General features: G+C 37.3%; 1 protein-coding gene across 6 annotated transcripts in view; it reads right to left on the bottom strand.

Annotated features, from left to right (window-relative positions):
* Window positions 1–21,913, bottom strand: part of LOC138848472 (uncharacterized) — a 749,635-nt gene that overhangs the window by 574,788 nt on the left and 152,934 nt on the right. For all 6 annotated transcript variants that reach the window (XM_089325513.1, XM_089325508.1, XM_089325509.1 and 3 more), the window contains exon 2: window positions 15,082–15,243. In XM_089325513.1, the coding sequence (XP_089181639.1) occupies window positions 15,082–15,243 (162 nt within the window). The remainder of the gene's footprint in view (window positions 1–15,081; window positions 15,244–21,913) is intronic.

Here is a 21,913-nt window from a genome sequence, read left to right as displayed (position 1 = left end):
AGGGTTTTCTTTTTCTCCCAATATGGCTACATGTTTACACTACTAAAAAAACATGGCAAAGGATTCTTTAAAAGGATGGGTTCAATATTTTGAAAAATTAATCTTTGAGTAATGAAGCTAGACCCCCTTTCCAATTTACATCATATAACAAAATAAACCAGGGGTGGGCAATTGGTACAGAGGTTCAGACACCCACTGGGACACCCACATCGCATATCTCAGAGACTGGGTTTGAGTTCCAACTCCACTTCCAATAACAACTTCCTACTCATATGCACCAGAAAATGAGGACTTAACATGTGTGGGTCCCCACAGCCTTTGTGGGACACCTGGATTGAGATCTGGACTCCTGGCTCTGGTTTGGCCTAGCCCTGGAAGCTGTGGGTATTTTGGTAGTGAGCTAGTAGATGGAAGATCTCTCTCTCTCTCTCTTCCTGTTTCTGTTTCTCTGTGTGTGTGTCTCTTTTCCTTCAAATGAAATGAAACTAAAGTTTAACAAATAACTCAGAATGTTTGATAGTCACAAATTTACATACGACACAAATCTTAGAAGAAAATAAATAAAGTTGCTTTATCTTGGGTTAGACAACACTATCTTAGACATGAAAAAACATGGCAAAAGTAGATTAACTGAATCTTACACTTGATCTTAGCCAAAAGGCCGAGAAGCGATAGATTAACTGAATTTTATAAAATGTTTTTTAAATCATGCTTCAAAGTAATCCATTTAGAAAATGAAAAGATAACTCACAGAATGAGAGAAAACATTTACCAATCATACATCTGATAAGGTATTATACCTAGCATATATGAAGAACACTTATAATTCAACAATAAAAAATAACAATCCAATGAAAAGTGGGTCATAAATGTGAATATACATTTCTCCAAAGAAGAGGGATATTTAATATAAGCATATATAAAGATGTGATACCAAGAGTCACTAGGTAAATATGGATCAAAAGAATGAAAGGTAGAACTTCATATTAACTAGAATTACTTCTATAAACAAGGCAATTATAAACATGGAAAAAACTACACTTATAAATTGCTAGTGGGTTGTGAAATGACAGCTATAGGGATGGCATTATGGCATAGTGGATAAAGTCATCGCCTGCAATGCTGGCGTACCATAAGGGCAGTAGTTTGAGTCCCAGCTGCTCCACTTCCAATCCAGCTCTCTGCCAATGAACCAGGGAAAGAAGTGGAGGCTGAGCCAAGTCCTTGGGCCCCTGCACCCACCTGGGAGACCCAGAGGAAGTTCCCGGCTCCCGGCTTTGGCTTGCTCCAGCCCTGGTCATTGCTGCCATGTGGGGAGTGAACCAGTGGATGAAGATCGCTCAATCGATCGCTCTCTCTCTCTGTGTCTCTTTCAAGTAAATAAAAATAAACCTTAAAAAATGACACAGCTACTTTGAAAAACAGTTTGGCAGGTATATGATTATATATATGTGATTAGAATATATATATATATATATGAAAATGGGAGCTCACATTAAAAACTTGGATGCAAATGTTCATAGTAGCACTATTCAATATAATAGCCAAAAAGTAAAAATAACCCGTGACTATCACCTACAGGAGTGCTTAGGTCCCTATACCCACATAGGAGACCTGGAGGAAGCACCTGGCTCCTGGCTCTGGCCTGACCCCGCCCAAGCCATTGCAGCTGTTTGGGGAGTGAACCAGAAGATGAAGGATCTCTCTTTCTGTGTAACTCTGACTTTCAAATAGATAACTTAAAAAAAAAAAAAAAAAGAAAAAGAAAAAGGGAATGAGGTTTTGATTGAATCCTGAAATCATGTTAAGTTAAAAAAGCCAAGGGTGGGTGTTTGGCACTTCCTATTTTGAAATGCCTGGAGTTTATGTCCTAACTCAGTTGTGGGCATTTGTGGAGTGAGCCAGCAAGTGGGAGATCTTGTTCTGTCTGTCTCTGTCTCTGTATTTCAAATAAATGAATTTATTAAACATTTTTAAAAGTGAATTTATAAACATTGTTAGAAAAGAAGACAGTTACAAAAGAACACAAGTCATATGATTCTATTTATATGATGTATATAGAACAGGCATATCTATATGAGTGTGGAGTAGGTTATTCCAGCCAGAGACTGGGGAAATGGAGAATGACCAGTGACTGTGAGAGCACGGGGACTCTAGGGGGAAGGGAGGGATGAAAATGTTTTTAAATTAGACAGAAATGATGGCTGCACATCTCTGTGGGTAAACCAAAAACTACTAAATGGTACACTTTAAAAAGGTAAATTTTATGGAATATGATTGGTATCCCAAGTTGTTAAGATTTTAAAAAGTGCTACTGACAATTACACCAATCAAAATATTGTTTTACTGATTTTCATTTTTAATGTTTATATTTGATTTTTAAATGAATTATTTATTTATTTTAAATGCAGAGTGATAGAACTGGGAGGGGGGCGAGATAGAGACAGAGACAGAGACAGAGAGAGATCTTTTCTATGTGCTGATTCTCTTCCCAAATGCCCAGGCTGGGCTAGGAAGCCAGGAGCCAGGAACTCCATCCAGGTGTCCCGTGTAGGTGGCAGGATCCCAAATACTTGAATCATCATCTGCTGCTTCCTGGTGCATTAGAGGGAAGCAGGACCGGATGCTGAGGCAGCATGCAATCCCAGGCCCCCCAATGAGGGATGTGGGCGTCTTAAGCAGCAGCTTCAACTCCTGTGCCACTGTGCCTTCCCCTATTGATTTCCATTTCTTATTAAACAAATACTTCCTGAATGCTTACTATTTTAGATGTAATTCCAAAGGAAAAGCATGCCACCTAACTTTTACTTTCATAGAAGAAAAGTCCAGTTGAATGAAGATGTGAAGTTGTAAGTAAGCCTAATCAGACATAGGAAAATGTGATAGAATATGAAATATGTGCAGAATACAAAATATATAGATTAGGATAGAATAGACTCGTATGAGTATTGAATAGAGCAAAACTGGAATGATAAGGCAGAAACTATGACAAGTACACATGAATTGTTAGAGCTTTGTAACTGGTGCTCAAACAGCAAGCATCAGGGGAGAAGTCATATTGGGCAAGTATGTTAAAAGATGGAAAACATTTTGATAGTAATGACTGGTGAACATGGAGATTCCAGGTTGAAGAAACTACACAAGGAAAGGGTCAGGCAGGGCAGGAGGGCTGTGCAGTTTTTATAAAGGGTGGGCCATTTAGTTTTGCTGGCCCATTACATTCTTATAAAGAAGGGCCAGGCTCTGTAAAGTCATGTTACTGATGGTCTTGAGAATCAAGATGAGACTGTCGCTCCCCGTCTTCGTGGAGGAACGACACAGGACCCTGCGCTGTTCTTTCGTCTGCTCGGCCCTTCCCGGGTTTGCTGCTGGTTCTTCCCGGGTTGGCTACCATCCCTTCCACCTCCGTGGAAGGGCGGTTCCCCCTGCCACCTTCCCCACTTCCGCGGGGGAGCGGCACACCGCCGGCCGGCTCTCTCAGGGGCTGCACAGGTGTTCCTTCAGATAGATGTTCCCCCGTGCATGTTGTCTCTCTCCTCCTTTATAGTCCTCTTCCACCAATCCCAACTCTGCTACCCACACGCCGAGTACGCTGCTCTCCTCCAATCAGGAGCAAGTCCTACAGTTTATTGGTTGAACTGGAGTCAGCTGTGTAGAAGCTGTTTCCTCCTCTCCCAGCGCCATATTGTGGGAGAGCAGATGCATAGAATAAGTCTTAATTCCAGTAACTTAGTCTAGTCCGAGTTGCTCCCAGTTGCTCCCCACAGAGACATATATGCTTAACATACAGACAAGGCTGACCAATTCGAAGTGCTTGCTGTGGAGTAGTAAGTTCTACTGATTTCATCTAATGCAGGTGAGGAACTAGTCCTTGAGCTATGAAGATGTGTAAGTTCCAGATCTTAGCCTCAAGGGACACACTATTTTGTAAGGCATAAAAGAAAATCAACACTTAGCACACAAGGTAAAATAAGTGGCATGATTTGTGTATACACCATGATTGGAGTGGAACTTGACTTAGCTGGAAAAATGGGGTCAATGTTCATTTGCAAGTGGGGATGACACATCAGTCATGTTTCAAAGGTGGTAATAGTAATAATAATGAAAAGAACAGAACAAAAAAATGGAAACAAAGTTTACTTCTGGGACTAATTAAATAACATGGATTAGATATATTATATAGCTTTTAAAATAGCAAAAGCAGATAAAATATTTGAAGAAACAGTTTTCAGATACTAGATAGACGGGAAATATAGGATTCTGATCCTTGAGAGAAGAGAAATAAAGAGGTGAGACCTAAGGTTGTCCCAAGTGTATGCCTGGATGTAGTTCCCAAGCCAAAGCAGAAGAAGAGGAACTCAGAAAGAGCCAAGACCCTGGATATCTGCAAATGAGTTCCATTTTCTCATGGTTTTCATCTGTACATGTAAGAGGAAACTGGACACAGCTAGGGAGAGAACTCCCAGAGAGCAGGAAATGCCCACATACGATTCAGGGTTAAGAATCTTTATGTTACAATAGCTAGAATGGAAAGCCATCCTAACACATGGGACATTTTATAGACTGTGCAAATGGGCTAGCATTTCAATATTTAAAATTAGCCTTAGATTAAAGTTATTTTGGACACTCCTCCACAAAACTTAAATGTATATCTAGAAAGGACCAAATCAATTCTAAGTAACTTAATTGCATACTAGGACAAAATCTAAAATCTTTTATGCAGAAAAATACAAGAAAGTACAAACCCAAAAATGTAAAATCCATAATGTCTGGTTTCCAATACAAATTTCCATGCAAAAAAGGAAGCAAGAAACCATGACCCATAACCAGGAGAAAAATGAAATAATTTAATCAACAGACTAACTAGAGTGAACATGGGATTCTCTGGAAAGAACGGTAAAACAGCTTTTATATAAATGGAGACACTTGAAAAGTTCATGGAAAAGTAGAATAAAAGTACAAGTTTGGGGTTGGCATTGTGGCACAGAGGGTTAAGCCGCCACCTGTCAGCATCCTATAGTAGGTTAAAGAGTCCTGGTTGCTTCTTTTCTATCTAGCTCCCTGTTAATGCACCTGGGAAAGTATTAGCAGATGGCCCCAGTACTTGGACCCCTGTCATCTATCTGGGATACCCTATTTTATATATATATATATATGAATTTCAAAATAAACTTGCCTTTTAAATCTACTTACTATGAACTTTTCAAGTATCCTTGTATACATTTATCATAAGACAAAGAAATATCAGTAGGTATTTACCCAAAGGAAATGAAAATATATTTTCACATAAACAATTGTAGCCAAGTATTCATGCATCATCTTAATTTTAAATAACCAAAAAATGGATCACAACTTAAAAGTTCATTCACTGGTAAATAGATAAATAAATCTATACATTCAATGAAATTATGCTTAGTAATATAAAGTCGTCTACCATTGATAAAGCCAACAAAGAAAGAAAATTTCTACAGATAACTATTATATTGGAGCAATGCATTAGATGGCTTGAGTTAGTGAGAGGTTGGGTAGGAGGGATGGGGAGGCCACGTGGTCCTAATGTTTCAAATAAAGGGTGGGCCATGGGAGAGAGAGAACAGTAAGTTTCGTTTGTTCAACAGGTATTTGAGTCAGTTGTCACACATAGCTATGTATACATCTCTTGCTTTTTCTCAAGTACTATTTCTTTATGGCAATCCAGGAGGTTATTTAACCCAAGTAGAACACAATGATGATGAGTTATGCCTTTAATGAGAAATTTAAAATAATGGATTAACTGTGCAGATTGGGTTTAAAAGGCAAATTATGACCCAAAATATGTGTATTTCATAAAACAAAGCAATTTACTGCTTTACATGCAAAATATCTCACTCATGTGTCAGTTTTCCCTGCTGCTTCTGATGAACAGTAATGGTCTACCTTGATAACAATGTATGATTGGCTACTTTCCTTTAACCCTCATTCCAGAATCTGCAAATACTCGAAATAATACATTATCTGATTTTTATGCTAACATTATATATGAGCATACAGATTGTCAAGATTAGATGATTATCATTCTCTTTCTAAACCAATTATTTGCTATTCAGTAGGGTTTATTTCAGGAAACTATAATGCAAACTCTAGTAGTTCTTTTAAAGTTTGCTTTAATAGAAAAGTTTGTAGAACACAGACTGTATCAAGGAATGTACAAGTATATTTAATTTAAAATGTTTTAAATCACCTATTCATTTTATTTGAGAGGCAGAGATAGAAAGTGAGGGAAAGAGAAATCTCCTTTCAACTGACTCCTTCCCCAAATATCTGTAACAGCTGGAGCTGGGCCAGGCTGAAGCTGGGATATGGGAACTCAGTCCAGGTCTTCCACATGAGTGGCAGAGACTCAACTACTTGAACCATTATCTATTGCCTCTCAGAGGTTGCATTAGCAAGAAGCTGGAATAGAGAGTGGAGCCAGAACTTCAATGCAGGCCCTACAATATGGGATGCAGGCATCCCAAATAATATCATAACAGCAGTACTAAACACTTGTCCCTTAATTTTATTTATTTCTTTTAAATATTTATTTATTCATTTGAAAGTCAGAGTTAGAGAGAAAGAGAGAGAGAGAGAGAGAGAGAGAGAGAGAGAGAGAGAGGATCTTTCATCCCCTAGTTTACTCCCTAGATAGCTGCAATTGCCAGAGCTGAACCAAGCCAAAGCCAGGAGCTAGGAGCTTCATCCAGGTCTCCAACAAGAGTAACAGGGCCCAAATACTTGTGCCATCTTCCACAGCTTTCCGAGGTACATTAGTAGGGAGCTGGATCAGAATTGGAGCAGCGGGACTTGAATCAGGGCCCAAAGGAGTTGCCAGTGTTGCAGGCAGTGGTTTAGCCCCCTATGCCACAATGCTGGCCCCTTATTCCTTAATTTCAAATTTAAAAGAAAACTACACAATGGTAATAGGAAAAATTAAATAAAAGCAATTTCCTAGCTCTATTTCACCTCTTAAGTCAAGAACAGAATTCACATCTATAATCTGATATTCCTTATATGCAATATTTTTAGAGAATATTAAATCATTTTGTTTTATAATTTACACAAGATATTAAAATCCGAGGATAATAAGTTAAATTCAATTTTATTCCCCTTTTAGAATTCCTAAAACTTGCTTTATTCTTTGTAGCTGAACACTTTTTTGAAGAACTGACTTCTCTATTTTGAATATAACTCTTTTGTCACACATAGAATATCTACCATGTCTTCCTACAGAGGGAAAAATCAATGAAAATAGCATGAGGAGCCCCAGTAAGCTTGTTTTTGATGAATTATGTCCTTAAAGATATACCCTGTATGTGGCTCAAAATATATTGATTAGCAACAACTGTTTCTGTAATACCAATAATGTGCTATTCTCTTGAACTTCCCCTGAAGTGACAGGGTTTGATCAAGAGAGCCCTAAACAATAAATTGGCCACCAGCAAGCAGAAGGAAAATGAAGTTGAATCAAACTTCCAAAATAAATAATAATTTTAAACTTGAGGAAAATAAATGGATGTCTCTGTTCACTTTGCTGTTTCTGGACTTGCATCTTTCATAATAAGCTGCTTGCCAAAGGGATTATTATACTACCAAGTTTAAGTTCCTGGAGAAGCTTTTACATTTACTATTCAATATACTATTGACTATTAAGAAACCAAGAATGAATGAAAATCATTTATAAATACCACTTACACCATTTTAAAACCAGCTTTCTCTATTACAAAATATTAACTTGTAATAAATTCTCCTTACTAGGTCTGATTCACTTTTTCTTGGTGTGTTTTGTTTCACTACCAATTAAGTTATCTAAAGATTTTCTCTAGCAGAAGAATATTTCCTGTATTGATGTTGTCAATCAAATTTAAAATATTTTCTCTAACTAACATTCAAACAATGGATAAATTACCTCAATGTAAGAGGTGAGTTATACAGAGTCATATCTTTTCAAAATGTCTACCATTCTGTGGATAGCTTTTAAGTAAATTTTTTATTTATTCAGAGAATTTTTAGAATGTAGCTTGGTGATTAGAAATATAGTCTGTGATTTATAAATTATAAATTTCCAGTATATCATTCACCAAAATATCTCCTAAAATTGTGTAAACACAGAGTTTGGATAATCAGTTTTATATATTTTAAATTACATCTATAACTTTTATTTGACAATTCAATTATTTGACCATACATAATCTTAGCAGCTGTATTACCTACCCAACAACTTGCTCCCTTTTCTTCAGCTTAGTCACAAGTGTATTATATTTTGAAGCTTTGTTATATTAACTGAAAGACTCGCCTCCTGCTTTGCCAGTCTAAAAACTATCAAAAGTAAATGAGAAATTTTGAAAAATTTGTTTTAGCAGATCTGCTGAATTTTCTAAGACCTCATAAATCATTTATTCTTCCTTTGGTTTTAAAATCTTAACTGCTTTATCTGTGTTATGTCAACATCAGAACAAATCTGTTAAGAACTCGCAATGAATAGGTTAATCATCCAGGGCTCTCTAGCAATCCAAGGATGAATTGAGGTTTCATACATCAGTGATTAGGATACTGATTTTGGCCTCCGACAGATTCCAGATCTCCACTCTATCACATAAGCTCTGGGCTTTTTACTAAGTCATAGTCGTATGATAACAGAATTTGGAAACCACAGTTAAAGAATGACCAGTTAATCTGATAAGCCACATGCAGTGCTGAGGCGATGTTTTGGTAGAGTTGTGTTTGGTGAACCCTAGCTGCCCTTCTCCCATCATCATAATATAAAAAACAGTAGTTTAGCTACCAGTGCTACTAATTTCTATAATTGGAAACTAAATTAGTGTAACTAATTTCTATAATTGGAAAAGCTTCCATTTTCCAATCGCTTTTACTTGATTCTCTTGTCAGGACCACTAAAATAAAGGAGCTTGAATCCATCATGTTCAGATTTTTTTTTTCTGTTGGGCTTTTAGAAATTTCCACAATTATATATTGAAAGGTAAACAATATCTCTGTACAGCTCATAACTCTTTGTTCCATCAAATTAGCACCAATATGACTATCACCTATATTATATGCAAGCAACTCAATGTGATTTTCATTATAATTTCAAAAGACTGAAGTTTTGCTCACATGGTTCTTTCCTATTGGGCATGGCATCTTAAAAATTCATTTAAATAATAATCCAATTATTAAACTTTGAAATAGTAGGTCTTTTAAATATGTTTCTCTGGGATTTAATGTTTTATAAACCTTTGCCAAATGTTACTCAACTATCTTTTTATCATATTTGAAATATTGCCAGATTAAGACCTCTACTCAGCAGGCATCAAGCTGGGATGTAAGAACTTTCATCATTTCTAAGACTGATTATTGTAATTCATAATTATCTATCCTCCTAGCCAAATACACCAGAAAACAGCATTTAAACTGGATGTAGAAAAAAAAAACAAAACACTTCACTCTCTTTACACAAACTAGATTAATAGGCTTGAGTTTTCTATGTCTAGCACTTCTAGGAAAAACACAAATCCTATCTTTTAATAAGCTATCATAAGTTTCCTTTCTGTACTGTTTTACATACTATTTGGCACCTATATTGATACACGTGCCATTTAAGGGGGTGGGGATACCAGATTTGTCAGAGAAGGTAACCTCCTCACTATTTAGATGTTAATGAGAGAATAACTTCTTGGGTGCTGGAAGATATGTGAGCCTGTTTAAGAGGAGCGCCCAGGTCAAGGGTGGAGCAAAGGCACCTTGAGGAGTATTTCAGCAGGTGTAATGTTATGGAGGAAGGAGAGAGCATGGTTTACTTCAGAAAGACATTTTGAATTATATGCGCTTAACACTTTAGTATATGAGATGCATGACAGATTCATAATAATACTAGTAATTCTGTTAGCTTCTACTTAATAAACACTTCATATGTGACAGGTAATGTCAGCCTGGTTTTATATAAATTACTTCCATTAATTTTCACAATTGCACATTGGAATTTATTTTTATTCCCTTTTTACCGAAAAGGAATCTGAGTTGCAGAGGTCTTAGTCCACACTCCCACAATCACCAGCTAGAAAATACAAAGTGGCAGAGCCATGTCTGAAGCCCAGGGGCCTCTGACCATTGTGCCAAAGAGTCTCCTGTATAATTCTTCCAAGACATGGGATAAGTCTACTAGAACAATGGGGTAGATTGTAGGACCAAAGACTTTGCTCTTTCCTCTCAAACCATGAAAGTTAAACAAAGAAATAATTATGGATTATAGACAAGAATGTGTAGTTTATGAGAGATCCCTGCTCTGCTGCTACCCCACATTATTCAGAGCACCGCACCTTACAGTCCTCCTGGGGGGTAGTCTGTGAGCCTTACGCTGACCCATTGTGCCTTCCCTCACGTGTTCTCTTTGCCGTCACCTGCTCCATACCTCTTTGTTAATTTAAAATTTGGCACCTGATTTTCCTCGTCCCAACCACTGCCATCACTGGATAGCATGGCCCGGTCTTTTGCTCTCTTGATAGCAACATTTTCAGTGATCTTTTCCTCCACTCCACCTGAGGTACCCATTCTCAGTGTCACAGAATACAATGTTCACACCTAAAACTGTGTTGGAAATATGAAATCCAAACAGCCTAATGTCCTACCCCAAGCTTCTCTCTCCCCAGCCTCCATCTCAGTTACTCTTACTAAAATCTCCACTTTGACTCCATCAGGACATTTGCACCAGGTACTTCTTGTATTTGCTTCCTTTTCTATACTAGTTAGTACGGTGGCCTGACATATCCATCACTCTCTTGTCACAATCTTGCATTCCTTTCGTACCTTCCATACCATTCCAAGAATTCCCATTCCAGATAAATGTAACTGTCTGAATTTTCCTGCTGGTACACTTCTGGGGAAAACCATGCAGCCCTCTAAATATTCACTGTTATCAACCTTATTCATTACCTTTCAACAATGCTGGGATATTCCACTGCATTTCTCTATTTGTTATATTTTTCCAATGCAATGATTCTTTCAAACATTCTTTACCTAGTTCTACACTCTGACCTTGTCTTTTCCCATCACTCTTGAAACTATCTTCTTTCACACAGCAAATACCCCAATTTCCTGCTACCAAACCAATAAAGCCTTTTAATAATAATAAGTACTCTTTCCTCCATTTCTACCAACACAAGAGAAGAGTTAACTCCTTTTCTTTTTTGGGATTATGTTTTACCATGGATTGCTGGATTTCAAGTCTGTCCATCTTCTCAGGAATTTTACACTTAGTTTAGTCTTAAAACCCTTTGTTTATTTCATACCTTTCTTCACTAGCATTCCTGTTTGTATCATAGATTTCACAGTCAGCTTTTTAGTCATTTGCATTCACCGATCAGATTTCTTCCTCTATTACTCACAAAACAACTTTCTTCAGTGCAGATTTGCCTCCCTTCTCTCTAAAACTTGTTGTAAAAGCTAGCAATGGTGTTATTGTTTAATTCAAGCTGTAGTTCAGAATCATCTTTTACTGAGTTGTTCTATGGTTTCTGTGATGCTTAGACTCTGTTTCCCTCTTACTGCCCAGTTGATTCCTTGTCAGTCCCTGTTGCCACCTGACCCTTCTCTATCCAATCACTGGAGTGTGGATCCCTTCAGTTAGCACCTTTCTTTCTTATTTCCCTACGTTCTTACCTCAAGCAATCTCATCCACTATCATGGCTTCAATTGACATCTAAAAACCAATGACTTCAAATTTAAACCTTTGTCCTAGATTTCTGAAATCAGCCTTCCCTTGGGAACTTTCCACTTCAGATGTTTTGCAGCCACTTCAAGCTGAATGGAGCAAACATTGAAAATATCACCTTGTCTTCACCAGCCACAAACATGGTTCATTTTTGACCCTTGTCTTCCAGATCCTTAATCCAATCCACTCTTGCTGAAACAGTTTGGGAATCTGTGGAATTGTCTCCATCTCCTCCCAGGACTCCCACACCATCACCCTCTCCCTGTCTGCAGAGAAACCTCCCAAACTGGTCTTCCCATCCCTGCTCCATTCCATGTGCTGTCTCTTCCCACACATCAACCCAAGTCATGATTTTTAATGGAAATCTGACCTCATCACCCTCCTGAATAATGTCCTCCGGTGGTTTCCCATTGCACTAGGAAGAAAGATCAAATTTCTTTAATGGGCTCCACAAGGCCCTGTGTAACCTTTCCTTCATTCATTGCACTCCTGTCTTCTCTTATCCTTTTCTCTATTTGTTTTCTATGCTCCTGACACACGGGGTTCCTTTGACTTCCAAAGTGTGCCAGGCAGCTCCCCATCTCTGTGTTCTTTCCGATTCCTAAAAATCCCCGCTCCCTCTCACATAACGAATTCAAGCTTCAAGTCTGCTCAAATATCACATCCTCCAGGAGCTCCCTCTCCCCATCTGTGACAATGGTATCTTTGCCTGTTACATGACAACTCAGGAAAATTCTGTGCTTTCCTTTTTACCTCACCCAGAACAGCTATTAATGAGAGCACAGGATAGGTGTAAGTTTCATGAACCCTACACCTAGCAACAAAATTCTTGGCACATAAATATTTGTTAAGTGGAAGAATGCTGCTTACATTAAACTTCTTTAACTAAAGATTAAAATACTTTTCTTAAGTGTTTCTTTTGTTGCCACTATTCAGATTAATTATAGCCTGTAACTAAAAATTATTACAGAGGTATATTCAAAGTGAGATTTTCATTCTTCTCAGCGACACCACATATTACAAAAACATTAGTTCTAGAATCACGCAGCTAGGCTTAAGAAGGAAGACTCAAGAGGTGTCGTCTGATGTTTTCTATGCTTTCTACAGAGGAAGACTGTCAAAACATGAACTGAGATTTAAATGATAATGAAAGAATAGCAGAATTGGAAAAAGTGGTGTCATCTGAGCTAGTCAGGTCACATTCTCAATTGGATGCTCCAATACCCAGGTAGGCAAAATGGTTCCGAATTGCAATACACCTCTCTTTTTCCCATCACAAATTACTGTCATCCAGAAGACAATAAAATCATTAGGGGGAAAAGAACAGATGCTCTTTTCTTTTTAAATTCTTCCTGTCCCTTCAAAGAAAGCACTGTGTTCCTTCAAGAGCTGTTTTGTTTTTGCAAAATTATTCTGCAAGTGTCTGCGATGAATATTACTCAACTAACTTGATTTTGAAAAATGTCCTCATGAACAGTAGAATTCAATGTCTTAGTTACAGTATTCAGAAAGATGATGTAGTTATTATAATTGTTGCTATGGTGACATCATCACACAGAACACAGCTACACAACTGCAGAGTTTAGATGTTCATAATGTTCAAGGGGTTACATTTTGACTGTGTTAAGGAGTCTCATAATTTTTAGCCATTAGTGTAATATCCTCTAAGCAAATGAGCATATCATTTAAAAAAAGGAATTTTTCTGCATATAAATTATTAGCTCAATGATGAACAATTTGATTTAAAACAGGCAGAATGATTTAAGCAACAGGTTTTCTTCTTCATTACATTTCTATAATGTGTTTATTTAAAAATATATCACTTCACTTCAATCTGAAAATAATTGTTCCGTAATTTTATTTAATTTCTGTAAAATTTGATAAATTTTCTTAATGAAATAAGGTGGAGATTTTGACTTTATGGTGGAAATAATAAATAAATTGAACTCTCATTTGTTCTTTTTTTTTTCTAAATTTCTACTGTACTTTTATTGAAATATAATTGGCCTATGTAATTGCATGACTCACTTTTCTCCCCATTCCTCATTAAAATAATTTAATTGCCCAAATTACTTTTCTCTAAAGTAAAAATGTATTCCATCTTGACCAACTTGAACCTCATCACAGGAAGCAATCTCACCATGGGTGGATGCATAAGCTCAGCCCACCAGCAATTTTGAAAAGTGACCTATAGCATGAATGATTATCTTAACAACATCAGAAAAACTGTTCTATGTTTGCCAAAGCATTCAAGCTCTTAATTCCAGAAGGGTATTTTTAGTTTCTAGTAATTTGGAAAAAGGTAATAGGTGACAAAGTCAGAAAATAAAGTGTAAAAATCTGGTGTAAAACTCTAGGTATACATGATACCTATAAAATGTATAGAAAAGCACATTTCCATTCCAGTAACACCTGTGACATTTAGATGTTCTATAGAATTTCTACTTTCAATCTTTTCCTGTATCATATGCTGGCATTAGTTTTCTCTATATATAGTCAGAGACCTTAAAATAGTTGAGCACTTAGAGGGGTATATGGTGCAAAAAACTAAGTTTTTATGCTTTCCTACTTCTATAATTCTTATTTATAAAATAGTTAATAAGATTATAATCATGTTTAAAAAATTACAGACATTCCAAATCAAGACTGAAGTTAAAAAAAAAAATAAAAGAAACTACAAGTTCATAAAATCTTCACATGTATGAATGTGGTATATTCATAGTTATTTTCATTTTAACAATAAAAATTAGGTTATGCACCGTATCATCTGAGACACACTTGCTTTTATGCAGATGGATAGATCAATGCAACAAATACCTTTGATTTCCATTTAACGATCTCACCAGCATACAACTGATTTTCATTCACATAGTTCACTACACACTCATTATAGATTTTTTTTCCTGGCAAAATTTATCTTTCTTGTTTTATGAACCAAAGCTATTTTACATTTTCTACCTCTTCTGTAGAAAATTCTCATAAATAATTACTGGATTTCAAAGGCTCTGGCAGGTGGACACTTGATAATAGCAATTTTTGACTGATGTTAAAAGAAAAATAATGGTAAGGTCAAAGATGTACAAATAGTCTCCCCTTGCTCTTGTGTTTAGCATGTGAGCTTGTATTTGTGGTGTTACACACTGATTCGTGCAGAAAAACACAGAAAGCAAGATTTCCTTGGTTGGCAAAAGTGCTATGGCTATAGACAGGGTGTAGAGAAAGGGTGAGAAAGAAGGTAGTTGTTTGACAGTTTCTTGCATGTTGTGTCTCAAAGGATGACAGGATTGACTGGAAGACCAGCTAACATGTTTCTCCAGAAGACATGGCTCTCATAGTGCCCCATCTCACTGGCCACTTACCACTCACTCCGTGCCTTCCCAGGAAGCTGCTTCCAGGCTGCAGGTAGTCTGGTGGCCAGCATATACGTCGTGTTATGCCCCGTCCCCCTGGCTCTGCTAACGTGAAGTGTGAAGCGTGGTAGCCACTTAGCCTCAGGGGCTCTTCTTAGGAAGCAGCTCTGCCTGGAGAAAGAAGGACCTTCCTTAGACACAGCCCAACAAATCACTGTGATTGCACGTGAGCAACTCACGTATGGAAGTTGAATTTTTATTGGCAATGCTTATATTTATGCATTTATAATTCTATGAGTTTTAAAGTTTTTCTTGGAAAAGAGGAACAAATAGCTAAATTGCATATAACTGTGCATTTGTAGGTATATAATATTCACTAAATATAGATCAGACACTGAAAACATATGGTTGGCTATAGTTAATAGCAGATCCATCAAGACTGGTTCTCATCTTGTTGGCGTTGGATTTAATTTTGTTAGGATATTCGAGTTGTGGTATTCAAGTCTAGTGTGATAATGTATTTGGGTATATCTAGCTTGTTCACTTTATAATAACATACATTATAGATTCTGGTAGAAATGGAAAAATTTCAACATTATGTAACATGTTTTCCTTTATAAAATGACAGATTATATTTTTACTTCTAGACAAGTGAGGGGGACAACACAACTGTTGGGAGAAGTGCTTTCCTCACTCGTGGTGTCTCCACATTTTATTAGTATTCCACCAATCAATGAGTCCAGATAACTTTTGCCCCTCAATTCTGCCACAGGGAAGAGGAAATGACCTCTGTAAACTGATTAACTTATCAAACAAACAACAACAACAAAGACCTAAGTGATTTCAGGTCATACTCTTCCTTTCTCTTTGTCTTCAGAAAACACATGTTCCCTGTGTTTTCCCATTGTTATAAGCTGATTCAGGGACTGGCACTACTTTTTAAAATGGGTAGTGAGTGGGGCTGGTGGACATATGTGGGTGTATAAATTCATATTAATGTTAGTGACGGCCAAGGTATGGTACTGTGTGCATGATCCTGGATCCATGTTGACCTTTGCAATTTTACCACGTACATACTGGCCCAACATACATCATCATACTCCAACCAGCCTGGCCTTCCTCCAATTTTTATAGCACACTATCTACTGCACCAGGATCTTTGTTCCGATGACATATGCCTAGAATGCCCTTCTCATTCATTTTCACAGGGGTGGCTTTTTTCCCCTCTTCAGTCCTGATCTGAATGCTATTTTCTATGCTAGTTTTCCTAGTGACTTTATGCAAAACCAACATTCCCTCTGCTACTGAATATGACAGAACCCTGTTCGTTTCCTTCTTACTTAACTCAAACTGTCACTACATTATAGTCTTTTGTGTATGTGTGTATTTGTGTGTATGTGTGTATGTGTGTGTGTGGTTGCTTCCTCTAGACTCCAAACTCAACAAGGCAAGGATCAGGATTCTGCTATTCACTACTATATACTATTCACCAAAATTTCTAGGATAAAATAATGAAAGTTGGTAAACACAGAAACTTTAAAACATTTAATTTTTGGTAAATGTTAAGAGGGATGTGGTGGTTCAAGAGCATCATGAAATATCGCTAAGATAATAGTACAAGAACGGCAGTGATGACATGATACTACTATGTTCACAGATTTAACAAAATAATACTACTCCGATATAAAAGGCTTTGCTATGTCACATGGTGTTATTATGTAATAAGGAATCTGAAGGTGGAATATATCATTTATAGTCTATAGTATAGGGCAGACTTGGGAAACCTGGAACAAAGTGAAAAATTTAACAAAATAGAGTATTCATTGAGTATTATCAATGAATTTCAGCAGTTCTCCAAAAGTATTCCAAATAACCAAAGTGGAACAGGGAGCTGTCAACTGAAGCATGTTCTTTGGGACACCAGTGTGCCGAATGTGGAGTCAACATACCCTAAGCTTTTAGATCATTCAAAAGAATCCATATAACTTTCTTTATGAGTCAGCTTTCTTAGTGGCCATACCTGTGATGGTGTCAACAGCTGTGATGACTGTGTGCAGCACCAACATACTACTTGACAGCCTCAAAATATGGAACAAAAGCGTGATTTGTAATATGTCATCATCTAATACGTTTTGGTGAATGGCAATTCATTTTGCAGATGCGTTTTTAGTAATTACATTTACCAAGGAATTTTTTCTCTGTCTATAATCAATTGTATATCCTCTTGTAAAGCCTTTACTAACAGGAAAAATGCAACAGCAAACAGAGTTTCTTTAAACAAACATGATCTGAAACTCATTATTGAATAAAGTTAGACAGGAAAGGAATAGAGCCACAGTTGTCTGTCGAGGGCATGGATATGCAGCTGTCTCATATGGCCTCATCTTAGATTGGGCTTTCCAAGGACCCCATCAAAGATAAGGTTTGGGTCATCTTCCGGTCCTAGCTTAGCCCTGATCACAAGGAAATATGCTAGTTTAGGCTGGAGGGTTTGCAGGACATGCTGAACAAACTAAAAGGAGGTTGAACACTGCCTACAAAGCACCAGAACCTTACAAAGGGATTCACTCTCCAGTCTGGATGAGAGTGCCCTGAAAGGAGCTAGCACTGTGGCACAGGGGGTTGGGCTGCTGTTTGTGAAGTGGACATCCCATATCAGAGTGCCTGTGTGAGTCAGGATTCTCAACTTCTGATCCAGCTCCCAGCTAACCTGCCTGGAAAACTGGTGGAAGATGGCCCAGGTGCTGGGACCTCTGCCATCCATGTGGCAATGTAATTCCTGGCTCCTGGCTTTGCAGCCATTTGGGGAGAAAACCAGAGAATGGATGATTCTCTTTTCTCTCTCTCTCTCTCTCTCTCTCTCTCTCTCTCTGTTTCTGTGTGTGTCTCTCTCTCTTCTTTTCAAATAAATAAATGAATGGTTGAAAAAAGCATGCCTGGAAAGGGGGCCACAGAGATGTGTTGTACACTTCTCAATGATTCTGTGGGATATGACACCTGTCATTTGGAGAAGGAATGAGAGGAGTTTGTAGCAGAAAGTTTGTATATTCCAGGATGGTCCTGAAGGTCTTGTAATATAACTCTTAGCATGCATCCAGGTGATGTACAACTAAAGTGTAGCTCAACCAACAGTTGATGCTTACAGACTCTGATACTATTAAGAATATTAGTCAAGTCACTATAAGCTCAGTGCCGACAGTAAGTTCTCTAAGTAACAATTAGGAACAGATGGTGATTATATATAATGATGGTAGATAATACATTAATTTTAAACAATATGTAACAGAAATATACATAATAAAATATATTTTAATATAAATTCACTTATAATATGAATGTATATTGTTGCATATTTTCTCATCATGAAAAATATAAATGGCCCTAAATATATAATTGTGCAGCTAAGTGCTGTAGCTCTTCATTGTAATCTTCTTTTCCTCAAATATTGGCAGTTTATATATTCTTAAATAACAACAGCTACATCAATAAAATCAATTGCCTCAAATATATGTAAAGCTTTATGTCATTCAAAATTATATGATCTTTGAATTTTTTAGACAGTGCACTCCATCGCATTATTTATTGTCCTGGACACACACACATAGGGCACCTAAATGTGCTTCATTTACAAAATGTATGTTCTGCGAAGGGTTCCTGCCAATCCCGTGAGAATGGCAGTGAGACACACCGGCTCTCGTGTCATCCTCTCGGGTTTGGGTGCATCACCAGCATGTAATGAAGATTACAGCTAAATAAATGACTCAGTAGTCAACCTTCTAGAAATGGTCGTTTTTAGCTTGTAGGGTAATGTTAACTTCACTGTGGTATTAGTAATCTCATCAACTTTTTGGTTAGGGATGGATAAATAACTAGCTTTTAGTATGTAAATTACCAGCAAAAACGTTTTGCAGAAAATGGGTCAGGTTAGAGATGTAAATGAGGCCTAAAATGTCTCATTAGGTTTCGAATTGCCTTTTTTTTTTTTTCCAAGCATTATAAATCTTGCGAGCTTTTGGGATAATTTTCTTGCTTGAATAAGCTAGTTAGGTCTTTTCCAATAATAAATGAACTAAAATACTTCTCAAAACTAATTCTGCTTGAAAAGGTAGAACAAATTGAATATTGAAGTATAATTTCTTTCAGAGCTACTCGATAGATCTTGTCTGGAATATTTTTGGAGACTCAGTTGTGCAGCCCACTTGTAAGGTTTCCGAAAGGACGTAGTGTTCAGGTGTGGAGAGGTAGCTCTATCAACGGCCATCAGTTAAAATCAATCGTGGTTTAAGGATACTCATCATATCTTAGGGCAAATCATTAACTGCAGCATGTGAATCTATCTTTTGTGAAGGAATGGATCCTCTTTGATGTAGTGGAGTGTCTCTCTGGTCCTCTTCTGACAAGTGCCATTTGTAATGCTCATTGCTAATCCATGTTTTCAGAACAAATACTATGCAAAAACATGATCTTGCTCCCAGCGCTGCTCTTGGGCCAGCTTACATAGCTAAATGATAACTGCACATGCAAAAGCAAAGCAAAACTGCTTTAGATCTTATGAGACACTAATAAAACAGTGTCACATCACAGAGTGAGACTGTCACTAGGCAGTTTCACACGTCTTACCATATCGGTTTCTAGTCTACAAACCACTAATTTCCAACAGTCTAAATTAGCCTTGTGTGACAATATATGAAGTGTTTGTTGTTTATGTTCGTCTATCACAGCATTGGCAATGTTTAGGACAGTGTAACATATCAAACGCGTGACAGGGGGCTGAATTTTTGTCACTCGAAAAGCTGCAAAAGTGATATAGTAAATATGCAATTACAGCAACTACCTATATTTAACTAGCTTTAGGAAATCTAAAAGGGAAATCAATCATCTCATTGTCATTGTCATCATTTGGATTGTTTCTGTGATGGGCCTAACTGAGGACAGACAAATAAGTCAATGATTATGAATCCATATAAGAAAAGCTTTCACTTGAACTGTCATCAACAACTGATATCACCATTGGCTACCTCCAATAAAATCAGGTCTTTCTGAAATACCCACTGTAGTCATTGCCTGATCTTTCATATATTTACTTCAATATTTTACTTTAGCAACTTTTTCATGGATCTTTGCAAAATGACACTTCTTCCTTTTCTCTAAGCAATCAAATATAAATAAATATGTATCACTTTTTCTCACAGAATGGAGTTTATCATTCTCTAATTTTATAGATGAAAAGACATTAAATGCTTCACAAAGGTATTTAATTTAAATTGCTCTGCACTGCCGACTAAAGTTTTACAGATAAAGAAAGATGTTCTTCCTTGTTTAACAAAGGATAAGTGAAGGCGATGGCAGTATATACTAAGGATTCAGCTCTGGTCTCAGTGGCTATAGTTACAGAGCTACCCAGAGGTTACACAGCTGTTTTGCGTCATGTATGCTCATGGAGGATAATGATTTCAGCTAGACAGGACAGACAGAGAAAAATGAGTCCTGTCATATATTTATATGATCTACACACTGCCATGCCACCTTTATGTGCTCACCACTAACGTTCTATTACTCCCCCCCCCCCAATCTTGCAGTTTTTCTTGTTTTGCCTTCATTCACCATGTTGATTTCATCCTGCAGATAAACCCGGATCCTCTCCCACAGGCAATTCAGGATCTTCATTTGAAGATGGACCCTTGCCACCACGAGGGAGACAAGAAGCATTCACCAGCACCCAAATTCTTTGGACTACAAATACTTATCTCTCTCATAAATGCATTGAAGATTATCAGTATTATATTTCCACTGACTCATAAACAATAATAATGGCTGAAATCAACCGAAAACTTCCCATGTGCCAGGCACTCATTTTGTCCTCCAAACAATCTATATAGAGAGGATGGTGATAGCCCCATTCTATAAATAAGACTGTAAGACTTGGGACGCTATGTATATTGAACATAATCACATAGTATGTGATGGTTCTGGTGGCATAATAGCTGCAAAATCAATTCTGTATATCTGATAAAGACAGAGTCTCTCTCAATTGCATGCTACTTATACTCATTGCAGCTTCTCATACCTGTTGTCACATACCTGTTGTGCTAGGCTATATAAAATCAGGAAGAGTCAGACTTCTCATGCTTCCAAGAATCTGAGCCTATATGTCTTCACCAATAGTTTCCTCATCTCATGGTTCCATAAGAAGGGGCAATTGTCCTTCCTGATATAAAAATGAGCCTTAGGGTTTAGTGTTGTGGCATAGCAGGTAAAGCTGTCACCTGTGATGTTAGTATCCCAAATAGGTTCCGGTTCATGTCCCAGCTGCTCCACTTCCAATCCAGCTCCCTTTTATTGGTCTGGGAAAAGCAGTGGGAGATGGCAAAGGTGTTTGGGCTCCTGCCACCCATGTTAGAGACCTGGATGAAGCTCCTGGCTCCTGGCTTTGGTATGGCACAGCTTTGGACACTGCAGCCCTCTGGTGAGTGCAACAGTGGATGAAATATCTCTCTGTCTCTGTCTTTCCCTCTCACTCTCTCTGTCACTTCTTCAAATATATATATTTTTTTAAAAAGAGATGAACATTAGCTGGATCCCAAACCCAAGTGGTAATTTGTTTATGCTCCTGTAATTTATATAATCATCTCATCTCTTTTGGAAAATAACTGTTTTTTTTCATAGTCTCTTGGTATAATGTGTTCAGTAAGTCCATTGCCAATAATAATAATGCATCACATTTGTTGAAATCTTTGTAACATTTGAAGTTTTCGCAAATATGAATTTCTGGTTTTACTCTAAACAGATATAACAGAAATCATCATCCTATTTTGTCAAATGCGTAAAGAGAAAGGATGGT

The sequence above is a fragment of the Oryctolagus cuniculus genome, chromosome 2 (genome assembly GCF_051225735.1).
Source record: "Oryctolagus cuniculus isolate XC-2025 breed Fujian yellow rabbit chromosome 2, ASM5122573v1, whole genome shotgun sequence".
In the NCBI taxonomy this organism is placed as follows: domain Eukaryota; kingdom Metazoa; phylum Chordata; class Mammalia; order Lagomorpha; family Leporidae; genus Oryctolagus; species Oryctolagus cuniculus.
This window is presented reverse-complemented; position numbering and strand designations above follow the sequence as displayed.